Consider the following 22,102-nt stretch of genomic DNA (forward strand, 5'->3'; position numbering starts at 1 on the left):
CTGACCAGTCCTGTCTCTCACCTGCCCCTCAGTTCAATAAATGTTGCTTATGAGCTTGGGCAGATTGGGCAGATGGACAACTCACCAGTGGCCACATTGCTGAAGAAAATGATACCACCTCCCTCTGTCTGTCACCACTAACAGCCAATGGTAGCTACTCAGGAAGGGGTGGAGCCTCATGGGTACCACCCCTTGATAGACGGCTGAAGGGCCCAGTCCTGTGAAGGCCTTAAACAGACCTCCATCGCTGCTTCATGTTCATGGTTGCCGCACCCACATTATATCTGGGTGACTGTGTTTTATAGCACTCGTAAATTTTAGATCTTTATAGATTTTAGACTCAGGCCTGGCAGGCCGTTTCCAAATGGGCAAGCTGGTTTGCTTCGTTTTATTTTATTTCCCATCAGGGCTCACAGAAAATTCCTCAAAAGCCAATGGTTATACTTCTGTCCGGGGAAGGCATTTTCCAGTCAAAATTAGTTCAAAATATACTAACAACGTGATTTACCCCCCTTCTTTTCTCTTCCTCCCTCCCCCTATCTTCCACTCCTGTTCAGGTACAGAGCAGTGGCTTCCTGGAGCCGGGTTCAAGGAATCGGGATCCCCTTGATTACCGCCATTGAAATTGTCTCCATCTGGATCCTTTCCTTTATCTTGGCCATCCCAGAAGCAATCGGCTTCGTCATGGTACCCTTCGAATACAAGGGCGAGCAGCACAGGACCTGCATGCTCAACGCCACGACCAAGTTCATGGAGGTATTGATCATGCACGCAATTCACTAACCACATCAAGCTCAGTGTTTTAATTTAAAAACGTCCTAAAGCTCAAACTGAGTTAGTTGGGGAGGGGAGGCACTGTGCACTCCACTGTCTTGAGGCCTGCTACCATCTCCACAAGGCTACCGTGCTGGCTGACTGCCTGCCAGACAATCCTGACCTGTGTGTAGCTTCCTGAATAGAGCTACTCTGTTATCTCCCCTCTCTTCCCCCCCCCCCAACCCCCCGGAGCTGGGGATCGAACCCAGGGCCTTGCGCTTGCTAGGCAAGCGCTCTACCACTGAGCTAAATCCCCAACCTCATAGCACAGCGATAGACAAAATCGGCTTTCTGTATCAAAGAATTATTAGTAAGTCTCGCTTACTAAGAGAGACTACCTCTGTGTGTGCAAAATGTAATTTGCTTTTATGATTAGCAGATACACACAAGACATTCCATCTGATAGCCACGTCGATGTTACTTGAGGAAGCACAGCTAGCTCAGATATATTTCTGAACACAAATCTCATTTGCCCTAAAGATTTTTGACAGAACATTTCTCTGACAAAATGAGCAGAACCTATGCCCTGTGAGGAATCATTGTACAGCCATGAAACTATAGGTTCTGATCTAGAAGCAACTTTGGTAAGGAATTAGACATCAAGATTCCTCCGAGTGGGCTTGCACTGCACATATGCAGCAGTGTTTATGGGGCTGATATGAATGCAAACAGACTCAAAGGCTGATATCTGAGAACACATCAATCAATCAATCAATCAATCAATAAAAGAACTCAGGAAAATTGGCAAATTGGCAACTTCAAAATCAAAACCATTTTCTTATTGCCTTTTAAGTAGCTCAGGTTCCACAATGAAAAACAGGACAGGTGGGTGACCCGGCCCATGTTTAGGGGATGGCAGACAAGCATTCTAGACTGCAGCAAAAGGCATTAGAGGAGAAATGGTCCTCTACAAAGGCACTTACTGGTCCCTGGAAAGGGACAAAATCAAACAGGTGTTGCCTCAAAGCCTGCGATTCCTGTGTAAGGGGCTTGAGGAGAGGGAGGCCAGGCGCTGGCAGGTTCCCTTGGGCTGAAATCTGGGTATGAGTTAAACTGGTGAGATTTCAGGTCACTCCAAGTCTAGAGTACACTTTTTTCTAACATAGCTTTCTATCTTTTTTAATGTTCCTTCCTTCCTCTTTGCCATCCTCTAGCCTGTCCCAAGGCCCTTTCCAGTGTCTAGCTGAGGACATCAGTTCAGAAACGAAACTGCGTGACCCCTTTCTCAGTAGGTCCCTCCCACGGGGGAGGGGGCAGGGTACTCCATCCTGCGCTGTCCTGGGTCACCTTCCAGACCCCAGGCAACAGATTGTGGGCCATATCCACTCAGCCTGCAATTCTGTGGAAAGAGGCTACAAACACTGGGTGGGTGAGGGAGCAGAGGGGGCGGGGAGGGGCTCAAAGGATGTTTGTGCTTCCAAACAAGGACAGAGGCCAGATGCTCTATGTTCTAGTCAGAGATCCTTCTGCAATGGGGTGGACTAGGAAAGATCTGTTAATAAATGGGAAAAAACTAATTCCTTTGGGAGTTTGCACTTAATGCAGGATAGAATTCAGGGTCTATGAACTTGGATGGGGAAAAAATGTATTTGTTTTCACTAAATTTCCCATAAAATGTATTATTTCCTCTGATTTTAAATATAGATAATAAGCCACTATATTGTTTAAGGGTATCATGGCTTTTTTGAAGAGAAAAAGTGGCCATCTTAAAACAGTAATGTTCAACATTTTGGTAGGTTTTTTTAAGTCATTATATTATTTAATTAGAACTACGTAATGTGTAATTTGTTGATGAATACATATCTTTACCAGAAGTTTATTTTCAGTACTTTGCTAGCTCCATTTCTGTGTAATTGATTTCCATTGTGGACACATATATTTAAATGTGTGCTTATTAAAATATAATGTTGAGGTCTGGAAAGTTAGTTCAGTTAATAAAGTGATAAGATTCAGTCCCCAGAAGCTATGCAAGAAGCTGGTCAGGATGGCACAGGCTTGTAAAACCCAGTGCTGGGAAGGAGGAGGACTGGAAAGGCCCCCATGTGAGACCCTGACTCAAAAAACAGGGCAAAGGGCTCTTAAAGAATAATACCTAAAGTCATTCTGTCCTATACACATGAACACATGAACACATACATGCACACATGCACATGAACACATGAACATGCATAAACACACAAAATATTGTCCTCAGAAGGAATTCTCACTCTCAGCAGATTTCCAAGGGGGTTTGTGGTGGTTACAAAGACTTGCCTGGACTTCTGTCTTCTGGAATCATTTTCAGATTACTTAAACAGTCATAAAGGGCTCCTGTTCATACAGAAGCTGTCAGTATTCAGGGAACAGGGTGATCCTATCTTCAGGAACTGGTCAAACTATCACAGGAAGCCATGTTAGCCTCCAGAAATAACCTGGAGAAAGAGCACAAGGAAGGAAAAAGCGTGTCTTCCCAAGGTTGAGGAAAATTCATTAGAAGAAAGAGTTGAGTACCGTTCTCCCTTTTTGATTTTTATTCTCCATTAGAAAGACAGGAAACTGGACATTCTGGGTTTATATAAATCCTTGCTCACAGAGAGAGAGTGTGTGAAATCAGCCTTTAGCTAGAATGCCCCCCCCCTCCGCCGTTGTTTCCAGGTGGCAAGTATTAAGAGAGAGAGGAGTTATTGCTGGCTGAGCTGGCTGACTCTGGGGTCACATAGCAGACATACCAGGCAAAGGGCTAACTGCAGTTACACAGATAAGCCATTCATTGAGAGCCTTCATGGTTCCTAAATGAGGCACTCATGGTAAGTACACTTTAAACACAACAATCAAAAAGTCAGCCGATCTTATCAAAATGCCGAGGCTCATCAATGAACATGAACGAAACCCAATCCATTGTATGAACTTTAAGAGGAGGCTCTTCGTACTGATTCATTGTGCAGTAGAAATCAGTGTGTCGGCTTCTTAGGACCATCCTTCTAGGGATAACTAGACCATTTTAATATGCATTTTTTTCATGTGGTACAGCTCAGCAACATAGCACTTGCCTAGTGTGTGTGAAACCCTAGCTAGGTATGATCCAGTGTTCATGTGATAACATATGATTCAGTGATTAAATAAAAAAAAAATACTGAGCACAAATGCAGGTCTTCACTGCTGACAATGAGGGAGGGTGGATATATTAACCGTATCCACGAGCACAGAGACTGTGGGGTGAGCAGGGTGCTTCACAGTTAGCTTTCATTCCAATGTCTCATCTCCCCTCTTCCTCCCTGGACAGTTTTACCAAGACGTGAAGGACTGGTGGCTCTTTGGATTCTACTTCTGCATGCCCTTGGTGTGCACAGCAATCTTCTATACCCTCATGACCTGTGAGATGCTCAACAGAAGGAATGGGAGCTTGCGGATTGCCCTCAGCGAACACCTCAAGCAGGTAAACCCAGTTCATGAGAAGGTGGCCAAGGCCTCTTTGACTCCTCAAGCCAGGGTTGTACTGATCATTTATTTGCACACTTCACTAACAAGGTACAGTTGCCTACAGTATGCAGTATTCTAGGAACAATAGGCTAGACCACACAGTCTACTGTGAGATATTTCGTACCATCCAACAATGCAGTATATTCTATGGCGTTGTGCAGTGTTAAAATTGTCAAGCTACACATTTCCCAGAACCTCTCTGTCATTGAACAACACATGACCATGTGGTATCTAACAGATTTACCCTTATTTTCTAAAAATAAAAATGTTCTCTTGGAGCTGTTTCTTTATATAGCCTTAGGAATTCCTTTGGGGGAAGTGGGCTCCTGCCTGTGAACCAGATGGCCACGGGGAGGCTGCGCTGAAAGATGGTTAACTTTTGACTATTTTGCCAAGAGTGTATTGAGCATGTGTGTATGGATACTCTCAGGAGTGCCAGAACAGAAAGATGCATGTGGCCATCTTTCTTTGTGGGGTCTGAAGTCTAGTCGTAGAATAAAATACAAATAACTAGACAACAGAGTGATGGAGTGCAGCCCAGGAAGCAGTACAGCATACAGCCGGGACACACAGCCATACAACAGACAGTCATACAGCACACAGCCCTACAGCACACAGCCGGGGCACACAGATGTACAGCACACAGCCATACAACAGACAGTCAGACAGCACACAGCCCTACAGCACACAGCCAGGGCACACATGAAGTGGCACTATGGGGAAACTGTCATGGATATGGGAAAGGAGGAGGAGGGAAGGAGAGTGTGTTATTTGGTGGGGAAGCAGAGGACAAAAGCTGCTTTAGTGGGAGGGGAAAGAGCCCTGGGAGAACAAGGAATGGACACCAGCACTCAGGAGAAGGAAAATGGACATAAATTTGATCCGAGGAGCATCTCGAATGGGACTTGTTATAGGAAATTTAACTGAAAACAGAATAAAATGGGTGAAATCTTGGAGGCCCAAACCTTTAGGAGGAATTTGACCACGCCAGTGTGAATAAATGTAACTTTTAGAAACTGCTAGAACAGTTATGTGTGCTTTGGGGCTTTAGAAGGCAAAACCTTACTCTTCCACTTCCTAGTCATGTGACCTTGGGCAGATTACCTCATGTCTCTAAGCTTCCAGTTCTCCCTAAGTGTATAGTAATACACATAAGGTACCTAATAGTATCCAGTTCCTAGTAGACAGTCAGAAACAACTAGTTTACGATTCATAGAGTTAAAGTAAGAGTGCACGTAAATTCTTGGTAGCACCGGGAAAGTATATACAAACATTTGATTACACCCACAGGCAGCACTAGCAATCCATGGAGTCCCCACAGCCACACATGGGCACACATTAGCACGGTCCAGCTCTGTGCTGACTTCCTCAGCCCCTCGTCTACAAACCGGCCATAATAATACATGAATCAGTGCTATTGTGAGACTCTGAGGAAGTGATGTGCGTATGTGTGCCCTGTAAGTTCTAATGTGTCACAAATGGTAGCAATTACCTTTGACTGGCAATAGTGTTTACTTTGAGAAGCTTTAGCCTTGCTTTGTTCAGGCATGAAGGTTGCAGATACTCCAGGGACAAAATTAACCCTTGAAGGCCAGATGGAGGTGGATCTCTATGAGTTTGGGGCCAGCCTGGTCTACATAGTGAGCCCCAGGCCAGCCAAGGATGAATAGTGAAAGCTTGTCTCAAAAGACAAAGACAAAAGAACAGCTTTACAAAGCCCACAGTCCTAAAAATTGGAACACTTTATGTCTCTTCTCCAAACATGTCTCTGAAACTGTACCAGAGATTGAGTCTGGTCTCATGACTGTGGAAGATTAAGGGCTCCAGGTCTTTGGGCTTCTGCAACAGTTTGGGATAGCAGAATCTCTGGGAAGGGATCTACTGGAAAGGTTTGTTGTAGACTTCCTGAACTTAATGTTAGACTTCTTGGATTGAGTCAACAGAGTTATTTCTGCAGCCTGTTTCCAGTCAATATTGACCCATTACCAACAGATTGCATTTTATGTCCCTCAATGTGAGTGCGGCGGTATAACTCAGCAGTCTGGACTCAAACGAAGGGATACAGATAATTCCTAACCTCTGGCTGGTCAGACCATGAGTAGACTGAGAGACTGGTGAGGCTTCAGTTGGAGTCAGTCATTTTCAACATGTCAAGTGCCTCTAATCATCACTGCTGAAAACCCCTCCCTTATCCTTCTGTTTGCAACAGCAGGTCTTTGAAAACTACATATCACTAAAAAAGGAATTTTAAAATTAGATGCAAATCTCAATCCAGGCATAGTGGCATATGCCTATAATCTAAACACAAGAGAGACTGAGACAAAAGGATCTCTTAGGCACAGGAGTTCAAGACCAGCCTGGGCAACGAAGCAAGACCCTGTTTCAGACGGAATAAGTAAACAGTAAATAAAAGCAAAACATTTTCAACAATAGCTTCAAAACCAAAAATGAGTGAAACAGGTTGCTTTTTTTATGCACTTGTTGATTTTCTTGCTATGTTAGGTCTCCTTGGCTGAGGTGCCATTACTAAGGCCAATTACCTAATAACTCAGCACAAAACTAATCCCTAAGTAGTCACCTCTGGCCATCTGTGCTCCTTGAAAACACACATGCCCACATGTTTAGACTCACAAACACACATGCCCACGTTTAGACTCACAAACACACATGCCCTATGTTTATACTCACAAACACACATACCCACATGTTTAGACTCAAAAACACACATGCTTAGACGAAACCACGGTGTGACTTGGGCCCGTTTCTGCTTCCCTCCTGGCACAGATTTCTGCTGTTGTCCTCAGGGCATCCCAAAGCTGGCAACTACCCAGAAGCATGGTTAATGGCTCCTCCATGAGATGACCGCACTCTGGGTCTTCAAAAGTGACATCATAGGAAGGCCACTCTCCAGACCCTTCCATGGAGTCTCCCTCCTTGCGTGTCACTGTCCCTGCATGCAATAGCACTAACCATGATGCTTGTTTGCACACTCTTGCCCTTAGCGTCGAGAGGTGGCAAAGACCGTCTTCTGCTTGGTTGTCATCTTCGCCCTGTGCTGGTTCCCTCTTCACTTAAGCCGAATTTTGAAGAAAACCGTCTATGATGAGATGGATAAGAACCGGTGTGAACTGCTCAGGTACGACTCAAGGTGCCCATTTCATTAAGAAAATGGTTTCACAGCTTTTTACATTCATGAACCCCGAAACTTAAAGTTGTAAACTCTGTTATATCTTTTGAGCTGATACAGCCTATTGGTGATCCCAATGTCTGTGTGAGTCTTGTCTATAATCTTGTCACTTCCTTCCTGAGGCAGTGCATGGGGCTTCCGCTTCCCTGCAGTGCTTCTTATAAGAGCCTAACTGCTACCCATAAGACATTGCTCTGGCAGGAGAGATGCTGATCTGGTGGTAAATGCCCCTCGGCAAGCGACATGTTCTAACGACCGTTTTCTTTTGCTCCAGCTTCTTGCTGCTTATGGATTACATTGGCATTAACCTGGCAACCATGAACTCTTGCATAAACCCAATAGCTCTGTATTTTGTGAGCAAGAAATTCAAAAATTGTTTTCAGGTAAGACTGTTTTGCAAATGTTCTCTCTCTCTCTCTCTCTCTCTCTCTCTCTCACTCTCTCTCTCTGTCTCCCTCTCTCCCTCCCTCCCTCTCTCCCACTCTCCCTCCCTCCCTCTCTCCCTCTCTCCCCCCTCCTCTCCCTCCCCCTCCTCCTCACCCTCACCCTCCTCCTCACCCTCACCCTCTCCCCCTCTCTCTCCCTCTCCCTCTCTCCCTCTCCCTCCCCCTCTCCCTCTCTCATACTCCATAGCAAACAGGCACAGCCAATTCCAGTTTTTCTACTGCTTTGATCAGGCACCCTCCTCTTCATTCAAAAAGTGAAAATCACTTTTCGTTACCTAAAAAGAAGGTCAAAACTGTCATCAGAGCAGTATATATTCAGATGACACTTTCAGCAGCTGGTGCTAAAAGGACTGACTTAATTGCATTCAATTTACTGCCTCTCTTCAAATGGAAGACTCAAATCTAAGCACTCTGCACCCTAAGAACAGAAAGCCAATTCATTGTCCTAGACTTTAGTCAGCCTCAGGCAGAAGTCAGCTCTGGGGTTGAGAAAGCTCTCACTAACAGCAGTTAACCGGTGCATTCAATAACAGCCTTCTCAGAGTTGGAGAGGTGGCCCGGGAGTTAATGGCATTTGCTGCTCTTGCAGAGGACTCAGGTTCCGTTCCCAGCATTCATAAGGTGTCTTAGAACCACCTGTAACTACAGTTCCAGAGGACTCAATGCCCTCTTCTGGCTTCCTTAGACCCCAGGCACACTCATGGTGCACATGCAGGCAAACACTCATACACATGAAATTAAGTTAAATCTTAAAAAATAATAAATAATAACCTTTCCAAGGAACAGAAATACTTATTTCAGGGCATCTGTGCTACTGTGCTTTCTCTTGTAGTCACTTTCTTGTTTCAAAGCTCCTTCCAGACATGTCAACAATACCTTTAGGAAGTCCCGTGTCTTATTGACGTCTCACTTTCTAGTTCTGGAATGACTTTAGCACAGCCCTAATGTTACTGGGTTGTGTTATCTTGGACCAAGATACTTTCCTTAGCTCACAGTGTACTTTATGCATGATAGAGGTCAGGGGAAGAGGTCCTGAAAGCAGACAACCTTAGCACAGCTCAGCATCTGCTAATGGTCTCACCTCGGGTGTCAGCGCCCCCTCCAGCTCCCTCAGTTACCTCACCACAAAAACTGATGAACCAAGTAATCATCCAGTAAGTAGAATTCAGTGTGGATGGATAGACAGATGGCAGACAGACAGACAGACAGACAGACAGACAGATGCACGTGCAAACAATATGAGAGAGCTACTGCATAATACTGAAAAGGAAAACACAGTAACTACCCTCACAGAACCCATGATCTAAATAGAGACAGACATATTACTCAGAAGATGGTACAAACAGGTGAGAGTTGATAGCGGAATTTCAGCTACCATGGCCTTGAGGTCTCGTCAAAGAGCTGGAAGTAAAATGGGTTCACTCACACACAGGTCCTAACTAGTATATTTCATATTTGATATCATGTGCTGATTACTTTATATATTAATTAAAGGGCAAGAGAGGCAAGGGGAATCCCCGTTAAAAATCCTCAGAAATTAAACACACACCCAAGCAAATGGCCAAGGGAAAGAATCAAGTCTTGAGAGCCCTTGCTTCTAATTTATATTCTGTTCTTCCTATTCTTAGGCCTTGCTATGGTCCTTCATAAAGAGGTGTCAACAGCACCCACAGCTGGGTCTGTAGTGAGGGTCACCTGAAGTACTGACAGATACCAAGCACCTCGTAAGGAATTCACTGATGAAGAAGCAGGCCCTCCAGGTCCTTTCCTCGCTGGAAGAGCCCTACCTCCAACCAGCACTGCTGTCCCTCCCCTTAAACACAAGGAACAGAACCAAAATAAAAAGCAGGAGACCTTTGCTCCTAGTCTCTGCCTGGCCGTGACAGCTCTGGCTGTCCTTGTCTGTCCTTGGCTGTCCATGGGCATCTCTCACTGGATGGCCCGTGCTTTCATGTGTGACTCAGAATGATCGGCAGGCTGACTGGGTAATTTACACACACATTCTCTTTCTCTCTCGCTTTCCCACCCGCAGTCATGCCTCTGTTGCTGTTGTCACCAGTCCAAAAGCCTCATGACCTCGGTCCCCATGAATGGAACGAGTATCCAGTGGAAGAACCAGGAGCAGAACCACAACACAGAACGGAGCAGCCACAAGGACAGCATGAACTAACCCTGTGCAGAAGCACCGAGCAGTGTGCCTTCGAGTCCCAGGATGAAACGGTCACGCAGCAGCTGCGCTCCCAAAACCTCCCAGGTCTCTCCCCTGCTTTTTGTCTAAGTCCAGCCTAAGAGAAGAAATGCTCTCCTGCCCTCCCAACAGCACATGACGGACCGGTTCCACTCACAGCCATGGGTCTTTCCTGAGTACTGTCCATGATTTGCATACCGTGCCTGTCATTTCCAACACTTGAAAATCAGGACAACTGAGGGGGAAGGTGACAGTTCAAGGAAACCATGTGTCTGCCACCTTTGCTTGAACACAGAGTTTGCACGTTCATTTCCAGCTTCCGTGCAGTTCTATGGAACAGCCAGTGGGCACTGTTCATCCTAAGATTCTAGAGCAGTGGTTCTCAACCTTCCCAATGCTGCAGCCCCTTAATACAGTTCCTTATTTCCCAGTGACTCCCCAACCATAAAATTTTGTTGCTACTTCATAACTATAATTTTGCAACTGTTATGACTTGTTTTATCTATCTGATATTTCTGATAGTCTTAGTCTGCCCTGGTGAAAGGGCCATTCAATTCGAAAGGGGTCACAACCTACAAGTTGAGAACTACAGCTCTAGAAATTATGTTGAATTTGAAGCCCCGTGTCTAAAATCCTATAACTGGAGAGGTGAGGGAAGATGATCAGGTGTTCAAGGACAGACTCATTTACAGAGTTCAGAAAAGCCAGGGCTACATAAGATTCTCACAAAAATACAAACAGACAAAAAGTGTTTAAAAGTTATGACAAGATTCATTATTTTTTTACAACCAAACACATTGTGAGGTTGAAGTATTCTTTTGGAAATGACATTCAGTGTTGGGATTTTATAACTGCGTGGCACCTTAGAAATGATTGTTTCCTCTTCTATACATGCACTTTGAAAAAGAAGTGAGGAGGAGAAAGAGGAGGAGGAGGAGGAGGAAGAGGAAGAGGAGGAGGAAAGGGAGGGCATCTGATAAGGAACTAGGTTCTGTTTCTAGGGTACTGCTTTGTTTGGAAAAGATGATTTCCAAAGGTGACCAATTACCACCAAAGCAGTCTAATAACTGTTAGCCAAAGAATTTTTAAGAACCTGTATTTTCTTCTTATGTTGTTGTTTGGTTGGGTTTTTTGCTTGAGGCTGGCCTTGAATTCACAGAGGTCTTCCTGCTTCTGCCTCCAAGGGCTGGGATTGAGGACACGTGCCTAGTACTCTAGCTTGGGTATATGTTTATGCTAAATTAAAAATAATAATAATACTTAGGAGCTAGGCAAGGTGGCGCATGCCACAAGCTTCCTACTCTTAACATCCTGAGGCTGAAGCAGGGGGCTGTGAGTGGGCGAGTGCCCACACTAACTAGAGGTACTTGCCTCCAAATAATAATAATTAATAATAATACTTAGGGCCAATGGTTCTCTCTTTCATAAGCCCAGTCCTTTGTAATGTGTTTTTTAATGTGAAACCATGTCCTGCAGCTTACATGTCACTGAAGTATGGCGAGACTTCCAGCCCTACGTCAGAAGCATTCCTAGGAAAAATATGCTGGCTGGTTCTGGAGGGCCTGGACATCTCGTACAAGCTCCACAGTAGTAGCACATATATAATGCATGCTTCCTCCTACGCTCTCAGGTCCTCCTACCGTGAGGACTGGCTACACTCCTGCCCATGCCTTCTTCAGACAGGAAACAATGTCTGAGTGGCCAAATGAGCTGATTGTGTCAGGCGAAATGGACACCACCGGCCATGAACCTTTAACTCTTTGCTCCTCTATGATTGTGAGACGAACTTAAATTTTCATCCTGTCCCCAACTCCTCAGTGGTCACTATTTCAAAGGGCCCATGGTAAGTTACTACTGGGCATTTTCCCAGATGTTTACAGACTGTGAGAACAACAAATGTCTTTTATTTTGTGTGTATATAAATATATAAATAATTGTACATTTCTTTTAGCCAAATTTTCTGTGGTTATCTCTATGGAGTGTGTGTGTGTGTGTGTGTGTGTGTGTGTGTGTGTGTGTGTGTGTGTGTGTGTGTGTTGTGGTACATATAGATCTGGTGTAATCTTAGAATGCCCTGTGTTTGTGCCAAAACACATATTGGGAGTGGATTCTAGGTGATTACTCATTATACTACCCACTTTGGTCAGTTCTTACACATAAGAATCTCAAGCCTCCCACACTTGCTACTTAGCTACTATTACAGATCTGAGAGCTGCCATGCAAGGGAAAGTGACTGCAGGAGGGATTTGTTAGGTTGGATGATCTGACCAAGTAGGATTCCGTCATAGCCTTGTCCTTGCTGGAGCAGGATTCCCTGTCATAGCCTTGTCCTTGCTGGAGCCAAGAGTCCTATACTTGGAAGTATTACACTTTTCTCTTTACTCCCTTGGGTGTTCTTTTTGTTTCTGTTGTTTACTGTTTGCTCTGGGGATTAAGCCCAGGACCTCTGCTATGCTAGGCAAGTGCTCCACAACCCCAAGGAAGTATTATTTTGTTCTAGTCCCCAGTGGTAGTGCAACTGACAAGTCACCTGGAGTTTCTGTCAGATAATCGGTGGAAAACTAGCTATCTTAATTTTTGCATCATATTTTAATACAGTTAAAAATGAATCAAATATCAAAATCAAGATTAAAAAGTGCATCAAGTTGCAGTTGCTTGAATTTCAGGGCTGAGAAATACTACCCCTGTATGTTAGTAGTCAAGTGTGCCACTGAGTAACACACACCCATACATGCCTAGAGTAAGACATAGATGCAAACAGTTTTGTTTATTAGACCATTATCTTGTAAAAGATGCTTTGTTTTTTATATATAAAATGTATTTTTGGGGGTTGGGGATTTAGCTCAGTGGTAGAGCGCTTGCCTAGGAAGCGCAAGGCCCTGGGTTCGGTCCCCAGCTCAAAAAAAAAAAAAAAAATGTATTTTTTATTCAGAACATCATAGGTCTGAATACACAGGCTTCAGTGTGCATTTTGTTTATGACTGGTAATGATTTACTCATGAAAACAGTTCACCACATTTCCGACAAGGAACTTTGTAGAAATGATCCAGAAGCTAAGGGCCTGTGTTGGCAGTGGCCCATTAAACAGAAAATAAAAGTTTACAGAAGCTTTGCAAGTGTCTCTTCTTTTTTCTTTCCTTTTTTGTTTGTTTTGTTGTTGGTTTGGTTTGGTTTGGTTTGGTTTGGTTTGGTTTGGTTTGGTTTGGTTTGGTTTGGTTTGGTTTGGTTTGGTTTGGTTTGGTTTTTGAGACAGTGTTTCTTTTTGTAGCCCTGGCTGTCCTAGAACTTACTCTATAGACCAGGCTGGCCTCAAACTCACAGATCTACCTGCTGCTGCCTCCCGAATGCTGAGATTAAAGGCATGTGCCACCACCACTTAGTGTGTCTTCTCATTTTAAATAGATCTGTGTAGGGAATGTCGGTTGTACAATACCTTGCAAATTTCTCCTTAGCAACTGCCAGGCAAGCAATTTTCCTTTCTCACACATACTTCATAGTGGAGTTTAATCCATCACCTTCTTTTGTTTACTAAACAACTCTCTCAACCGTCCTTTATCTTGCTGAAAATTTCACAGCTAGGATACTAGATATACAGCAGTGAACAAAACAGGCAAAGTCCCTGATCTGATGGAGCCTTCGTTCCAGAAGACTTAGGAGCCAATCGTATGCTGTGTGGCTACCCAGAAGAAGACATACATCCATGGCCTCTATTTACTTGGCATCTTCGCTTAGATGGCTAATAGACCATGATATATACAGATTGAACCTGATAATCCCAGCCTGGGCTGCTATAATATTCTTCTATTCAGTTAAATATAGCTCCGTCTTTCGGCTATTCAAGGCAAACCCTTGGAAGTCATGTCTAATTTCTTTCTGTTAGACGTCACCCCAACATCTCAACAATGCAATTACTGAGCCCCCTCTGCAAACCATGCAGAGGATTGTGGCCACCTCTGCCCACCTCTGCCTCCTGTCTCTGTGCTATCATCTCTGGTCGGTGTAACTGTAGTAGGTTCCCATCCTGTCAACTTGCTTCCTGCCTTGCACACAACCACACTCATGGGAGACTGTACTCCACCTACACTGATTGGGTAACGCCAGAACAGCCAGCATCCTTGGGTGGTGGGCGAGACTTCTAAGAAATCATAGGTCACAAAGAGTCTTCCTGCCCTTCTGTGTTCAGGCTGAAAACTTGTGTGCCTGGAGTTGGCACTCATGGTTTGGAAATGATGAAGAAAATCAACCTTGTCATGGCATAAAGATGGGAAAGAGTGTTTTGGTCCCCAGTTGTGGGTCCCCTAGTGCTTCCCAGGATTTGTGGAAACACATCAATTCATTTATCTATTGACCTATTCTGATTAGAATCAGTTTTCCACCTAAATTATCTTGATTTATCTTTTTCTATTGTTGGGTTGACTTGTTTGTTTTTGTTTGTTTTAGAGCAGTTTAAAGCGCACTAGAAAAGCAATCCGAAATTGTATTAGTTCTCCACACCCTCTTTCCTCCCTTCACCACTCAGTTTCCATCACTTACATTTTGGCATCAGTGCCGTGCACTTGGTGCAGGGAATGGACCAGTGCTGGTGTGGTTGATTCCTGAAGTCCATAGTTGGTATTGGGGCTCCCCCTTTGTACTCTATCTACATCTTGTGAGTCTTCCCAGTCGTATGAAGCCGCACATCCAACACATCCATCCCTTTCATTCTAGAACTTCCCTCTGTGATACAGCTCTTCTCTCCCTTCGCCCTCCCTCCCATCCTCCCTCTACTCCTCAGACTCCTTGGCTTAGCTTTTCACTCAACACAAGTATAGATGTGCTGCCTACTTTTATATCAGCTTCCACAAGCTGGAGTCCTTTGAGAGAAGGGAATTTCAATTGAGAGGATGTTTCCGTAAGATCTGACTGTAGGCAATGAAACAGTAATAGATGGGGAGGGACCAAACCACTGTGGATGGGGCCATCCCTGGGCTGGTGGTCCTGGGTTCTATAAGAAAACAGGCTGAGCGAGCCATGAAGGGAAAAGCCAGTTAGCAGCAGCCTTCATGGTCTCTGCATCAGCTCCTGCCCCCATGCTCCTGTCCTGATTGCCTTCAAAGATGAACTGGGGTCTAGAAGCATAATCCAAACAAAACATTTCCTCCCCAAGTTGTTTCTGGTCATAGTGTTTCATCACAGCAATAGAAACCCTGACTCAGAGAGTGAACACCCACCCTGTTACATGATACTAGCTGCCAGAAACTTGAGGTATGTAAATAACTACATACTTAATGGTGACTCAGCAGACCGGAACTAAGGGCTCAGGGGTCAGGATTCTTCTGGTGTCAGTTGGTCAAAACACTGTTAGGCCCTTCTTGCACCTGTTCATGTCTTAGTCTGTGGAAATAAAACAGACGTCTAGCATCATAACAAGAAACAGCAGTGTCACCTCTGTTGTATTTTTGTAAGTCAGTAAATATTACTTTACATTCAAAAGATAAACCTACCCAGGGACTGGAGGTCTTGCTCAGGGGTAATTTATTTACCTACCATGTGAAAGGGCTAAGTTTCCATCCCCAGCACAGCAAACATAAATTTATATATATATATATATATATATATATATATATATATATATATATATACCCAACAAGTCTTAAAGTACTAACATAATGAACTAGTTGGACATGTGTCCACAAAGCCATGATCCTAGCCTGCATGTAGATTAACCTGCCACCTGCATTGTTCTTACCAGTGTTGATAGCCTCTGATACAGTGGCTATAGACAGAAGATGGTGATCTATACCTGGAAGAGGGGTGCACTCTGAGATGAGGCCCCCTAGCCCCTCCAGGCTGGTGATGCTGAGCTCCTGTGTCTGTAATGGGCTGCACCATCTCTGTTGATTCTACGTCACACTTGAAGCAGGCAAAGTTACGTCAGAACACACACCCACCACATGTGCACTGACGGGTCCTGAGATGTTAATGACATCTTCCTATTTTTAAACTCCCCAGTGGTTTTTAAGTAGTCCTCTATTTGGCAGTGCTTCTGTTGTGTTTTTTCTCTGAGTAGTAACAAAGATGACCACTGCTATATTTGGTCTACACTAGTGCTCTGTGGCTTCTCATTTCTATAGGAAAACTGAGAAAAATCAACTCCTAGAACCAGAAAATAATAAAGGACTAAATAACTATGTTTGTCTTTGCAAGGCTGGTCTTCCCTGAGAAAACAGGCTAGCAGGCCCCCTCTATCTCCCCTCTATTCCTTTGCTTTGGCATCAGGATGATTCAGTAGAATCTATCAAATGTCTATGCCTGGGAGAAATTAAATTAAGAACAGTAATGCCAACTCTAAATAGAATCAGAAGAGTCATGGAACCTCCCTAGAGCAATCGAGAGAATTCCAAAGATTTTTTCCTTTTTAGTTCTAAACTACCGTCCCCTTATCTGGTTGACAATCAATGCTTATTTCAATGTGTTTCTGTGACAGTAGATATGTGCTTGGTGCTGTGGGATTAATTTATCCCAGATGGGAGTCATGACCTTGCCCAGACTATGCACTATCCCACTGTCAGCCAAGTCCCGGGATCAGGCCCCTCCAGGGCACATCTCTGACTCACTCCATTTACGTATTTTTCTCCAGAATACAGCCACTTCTCCATCAACTGTAGTTCTCTACTTGTCTTCAAGCTTAACTATGAAGTCCTAAAATGGAAAATCTACTAACTTGAGCGCTCTCTCTCTCTCTCTCTCTCTCTCTCTCTCTCTCTCTCTCTCACACACACACACACACACACACACACACACACACACACACACACGAGAGAGAGAGAGAGAGAGAGAGAGAGAGAGAGGAGAAAGAGGAGGAGGGGGAGGAGGGGGAGGAGGGGGAGGAGGGGGAGGAGGGGGTGGAGGAAGCTTAGGAAATTTAATAGAAATCAACAAGTGGAGAACCAGGCAATTGGGGGAGAGGAAATGCACACAGCTAGCATAGGCCACTCAGCTGATCCCAGAAAGACAGTTCAAGAAGAAAACATCCTGTGCATTTCTGAGACAGAAGAACTGAGATCAGTGAAAGGAAAAGACCACGAGTGCAGATAAAACAAACACAACTGATTGAGCAAGATCTTGTAGGAAGGGAGAGAAGGACACGATTCTCCTCTGACTCCCACAGGGCCTGCTCCTAGGTCAGGCTATTCCTTATGAGTCCTTTGTCATCCAAGTCGAAGGACAAGAGAAGGATGTATCTACCTTTGAAAGCGTGGGCCAGTGAAATGGCTCAGAGGGCGAAGCTGATGAGCTGCCTTCAATCCCAGGAAGCCTTGTAGAGATATTCTCCTCAGAGCTGGCCTCTGATCTCCACACACACCATGATATGTGCAAACCCACGCCCATGTATTACAAAACAATAGTACAGCAATAATTGTTTTTAGGATAAAGCATTGGAACAATAACCAGCCAAGTCACCCATGTGAACACTTTGCCTGAACCAGCCTCTGGCAGGGTCCATGACACCACAGAAAACAACCAGCTGCTCTGGTCTGTAGTGAGTAATACGGTGACCAGAAACTGTGTGTGCCTACATAGATGAACCCATATACGGGATTTTATATCAGGATGAGTCTCAGTCACACTCAGCTTTTGTTGGTTTCAGGGCTGGGGATGAAGTTCGAAGGCTCACACATGCTCGGCAAAGCACTTCACCACTGAGCTACGCCTTCAGCTGAACACTCCTCAACAACTGGCATGCAGAAACAAAAGTAAGAACATTTGATTATACGTGAGTGTTTATTTTCTCACAGAGCTAAGTGGGGATGAATAACTTCCAGTTTGCTGAAGATGTATCTTTTTGGAGATGCCCAAATACCTCACAGCAGTCCACACTAAGACTCCTTCTCAGGATTACAAGCCCACCTGTGATGGCAACATGAGAAAGGAAGCTCCCATATAGGTCTGGTGGCCTGCACCTGTCCTAGGAGAATTTGCCAAGTCGTAGTCGGTTTTCTAACTACCCTTCTGCTTCCCTAGGTAGCAGGTTCCCCAGTATGCTTGAACCTGATACACATTAGGCTGAAGGGATTCTGGATTTCCAACTTTCTCTATTCTGCTTCCTAGATTCCCTATTTGTACATACCCAATAATACCATTATAAATTGCAAGGTGCCTTGGGCCCTGTTAGGTGGTAGAGTTATGCAATTGTATAGTCCACCTGATATTCAAGGGATTATTTTCAACCAAGCCACAGAAGGGTCAAAGGAGTTCATCTACTGGACTATGAATCTATCAAGGCAAAATGATGGTATAAATTCTGACATGACCCGTTAGCCCAAAAGACTGTCTCAGAACTGCAGGGAGTGTTTGCAGTTATGTAATCTGAAACAGGAACTATGATACACAGCCTACAACTTTACAAACTCCTGCCTCTGTTGTACAGGATGCAACAAGAAAAAGGGGGTCAACTTAAGTGTTGCCTCCCCAGTGGACCTTATATAAGTCACCCAGTCACTGTCACCTCACTCCACTTTAATTCTCTGCATAGCACATACTGCTCATGAATTTTTTTCTTGCTCACCTAATAGTAGGAGTACAATTTACTCCCTCGTTATGTGAAAGATGTGGTCTGGGTGGCACATAGTGTGATTTAAGATTATTGAACTTAAATCAAGGACACACAATAGAACTAGGAGGCTACCTAGGCATTTCCTGAAGCTACCTTTAACTCGGGTTAAGTACATCTGAAATGTTTGAGGGCGGAAGTATATCAGATTTGGGGGACTAAAGGGTTGGGTATATTTGCATAGAATTTTGTGATAAGAATTATAAATTCTTGCTGGTCCATAGAAAAGACACACAATCCACGTTCTTTATTTACAAGCCATAAGACTAGATTGGTGTGAGGATCTGCTTGTTGTGGGGCAACCAGATCTTAGGAACCGGTATTGAGCATTAGAATGCACCAGACCAACCTCCTACATTTCCCTCTTTTTGTCTAAATAAAAAGGCTTTTTCTCTTATAATAGTAAACAATAAACAATGTACAGTAGGAACAATTATGAAACAGTAATGAAAACTATTAGGCCAGAGTTATATTCAAAAAATTCAATCTGTTTGTATTTGGGAACCTTTGGACAAAGAATTCTACCATCTCTCCTATCTTGGTGAGTTCAGATTTCTGTATCTAAATCACTTTTTCATTACTATCTTAAACATTTAAATCCTCTAATTTTTATAATTTAGAATTATCAACCTTAAAGCACTCATTTATAATTTTCTTTCACCTTCATAATTTGTATTTGCCGTCCTAAAAACATGTCCTTAGATCCTCATTTTCCTAGATCCTTTAATGATTAGGTTTAATTGTAAGACTATGACTATCTAGTCTTCAACCCCATCAGAGACCTGAGAAGGAATAAATATTACCTGAGTATGTAGGAAGTGCAGGTAAAGAGCTTCCAAGAATTGTCAGAAATGTCAGAGACAGCTGACTGCCTGGACAGAACCCAATAATCTCTATAAAGTAGGAACGTCCACCTTCAGTATATCTGACAGACATATTTATGTAGTAGGAATTGTGAAGGACTTGCTTACCCTGACTTGGCAGTTGACTTCCCTGTGTTCATTTGTCCTCTCTGAACAGTATTCTGTCTGCAGATGAAGTTAGGGCATTGTCTCTGCTCAGTTGCTAGCTGGCCACAGTTGAAGCAACTCCATATGGAGCTTTTTGATGCTGATCATCTTCCAAGTCAAAGGGGTACTGCCAGGAGCCGGCTTGTCTCATTGTCAAAAAGACCTTATTAATAAAGACATCTTTAAATACCACATTCCGTGAGTCTCTGAAATTTTGAAGACCACCTATCTATTCATAGCATATCTGAACAAGCAAACATTGTTTGTTTCTAGCTATTTATTATCTGTTCAACCCGGGATGCATATTTCTGTGATAGTCCAGACTAGTATCTAACACGACTATGAATTTGATTGTCTGACCTTTAATTTGCATTTCTTAGCCATTCCTAACTGTTTGCAAAACCACCTACTGAAAGGATTGGGATTAAGCTTCTCATCTTCATGTGAGCTGCATAGGCATAATATCTATATGAGTTGAAACATGCATACAAAATTAACCTTAAATTCTTGTACCAATATACAAAGATTTTACCAAAATTGTTAAGCCTGTATCAATATACAATAATCAATCTTATTTGAGAATAGCAATAGCTCTAAGTTGAACTTCCCAAATCCAAAATTCTGAAATTTCAAAACTTACAAAATCTGAGACATGGTAAACATCCTGTCAGTATAAAAGGTTTTTGGTTCTCAGACTTTCTGATTACAAAAACCTACCTTATATCTGGAGAAGTGGTTCTGGAGTGACACCTCCATGATAAGACTAGATAACAGGGAGAGGGCTTTATTTCACTGATTTACAGGCCACCCTTGTTGAAATGATACTGTTCTAATGAATGAAGATATTTTTGTCTACTATGTTATAGCTACCGTTATTTTGGGTTGGTTTGGGATGTTTGGTGGGTCAGTTGGTTGGTTGGTTGGTTGGTTGGTTGGTTGGTTGGTTGGTTGGTTGGTTGAGATAGGGTCTCATACAGCCCAGGCTGGCCTTGAACTCAGTAAGTAGCCAAGGATGATCTTGACTTCCTGATCCTTCTGGGATTATGTGACACCATGCCAAGTTGTATGTACTGAGGACAGAAAGCAAACCTTCAAGCACACTGAGCAAGCACCCAACAGAGACCTTCTAGCCATTGCAGAAAAGCCAGAAAAACTGTGAGCTTGACCGCAAATTTCAACAGAGCAGGTACCCAATTATACCTACAGTAATCTGCAGTGTGGGTTTAAAAGGAATAGTGGGGCTGGGGATGGAGCTCAGATAGAGAGCTTGCTTTGCCATGGATGCTCAAGGCTCTGGGTTCAATCTTCAGCCCTTCAGTTCCTCTTTATGCGACTTCTGGCTTTCACTGATTCTGGAATCTGTATTTTCCGCTTAAGTTTATTTATTTGTTCATTTATTACTGATTGTCCTTGGTCAATTTTTTTCAGATGAATGAAAATCACCTTTTCTCTTATTCTAAAATAATGCAGAAAGTCTTTATTCTAGCCCTCCCCAGCAACCCATACAAGATTTATCTTTTCCCTAGGTAATGAATTTTAGGGGAAAAAAATCATCTTTCCTCAGGCCAGGGTATTAAAGCTAAATCACCTGCCTAGAGTGCAAGTCCTGGGTAAGTGGAGAGAGAGAGAGAGAGAGAGAGAGAGAGAGAGAGAGAGAGAGAGAGAGAGAGAGAGAGAGAGAGAGAATCTGGAGAGTTATTAGAACCTACAGTTGCTGGACTGAGCATATGGCCTATTGCCTATGGCACAAGCATGAAGGTACACGTTTTTATCCACACTATTACATAAAGCTGGTTCCAGAGGCACAAGTCTGTATTAGTTCCCCAGAGGATCCCTGAAGTTCATTGGACAGCTGGTCTACTTGAAGGTGGAGAGCAATGGTGGAAGACACTTGACCTCCAGGAAAATTATGCACAAGCAAACACACACACACACACACACACACACACACACACACTGTGGAGAGAGATCTATAGTTGTTGAGGAAACATCTACTAATCATAAATTTCTTACTTACTTGAGATCATCTACTCTTGCTCTTTGTGTGTGCATTTTTGCTTTGCTCCTTGACCTTGGCACTTTAAAGATTTCTAAGATATTGTCATCAGCTCCTTCATTCAAACTCACTTAACAAAGGTCAAGCTATAGAGGAGTGCAATGACGGTCTGTAAATAGAGTCCAGATGCCCTGCCCCACTTTGGTTGTGTGTTTTTTGTTTTTTTTTTTTTTTTACTTCACATGACTGGACCACTATCACTCCTTTCCATCTGGAAACTCTGAATTATTTTTAATTCAGGGAAAATGTATTAATTATTACCTATTTTTACTTTGCCGAAGACTGAGTTATAAAGGTTAATGATAAAAGTCTCTCAAATTTTCCAGTATGTTTCATTCTACTCTAAA

At 43.5% G+C, this 22,102-nt stretch overlaps 1 protein-coding gene across 5 annotated transcripts in view; it reads left to right on the forward strand.

Annotated features, from left to right (window-relative positions):
• Positions 1 to 22,102, forward strand: part of Ednra (endothelin receptor type A) — a 108,119-nt gene that overhangs the window by 51,083 nt on the left and 34,934 nt on the right. Inside the window, exons 4-10 of one of the 5 annotated variants that reach the window (XR_015643281.1) lie at positions 558 to 756; positions 4,079 to 4,231; positions 7,278 to 7,411; positions 7,737 to 7,845; positions 9,941 to 10,162; positions 17,727 to 17,832; positions 19,710 to 19,893. Coding sequence is in view for 3 of the 5 variants with exons in the window: in NM_012550.2 (NP_036682.1) it covers positions 558 to 756; positions 4,079 to 4,231; positions 7,278 to 7,411; positions 7,737 to 7,845; positions 9,941 to 10,078 (733 nt within the window). In the remaining 2 variants the exon portion in view is untranslated. 5 annotated transcript variants of the gene reach the window in all.

This window comes from Rattus norvegicus, chromosome 19, assembly GCF_021556685.1.
Source record: "Rattus norvegicus strain SHRSP/BbbUtx chromosome 19, alternate assembly SHRSP_T2T, whole genome shotgun sequence".
NCBI lineage: Eukaryota > Metazoa > Chordata > Mammalia > Rodentia > Muridae > Rattus > Rattus norvegicus.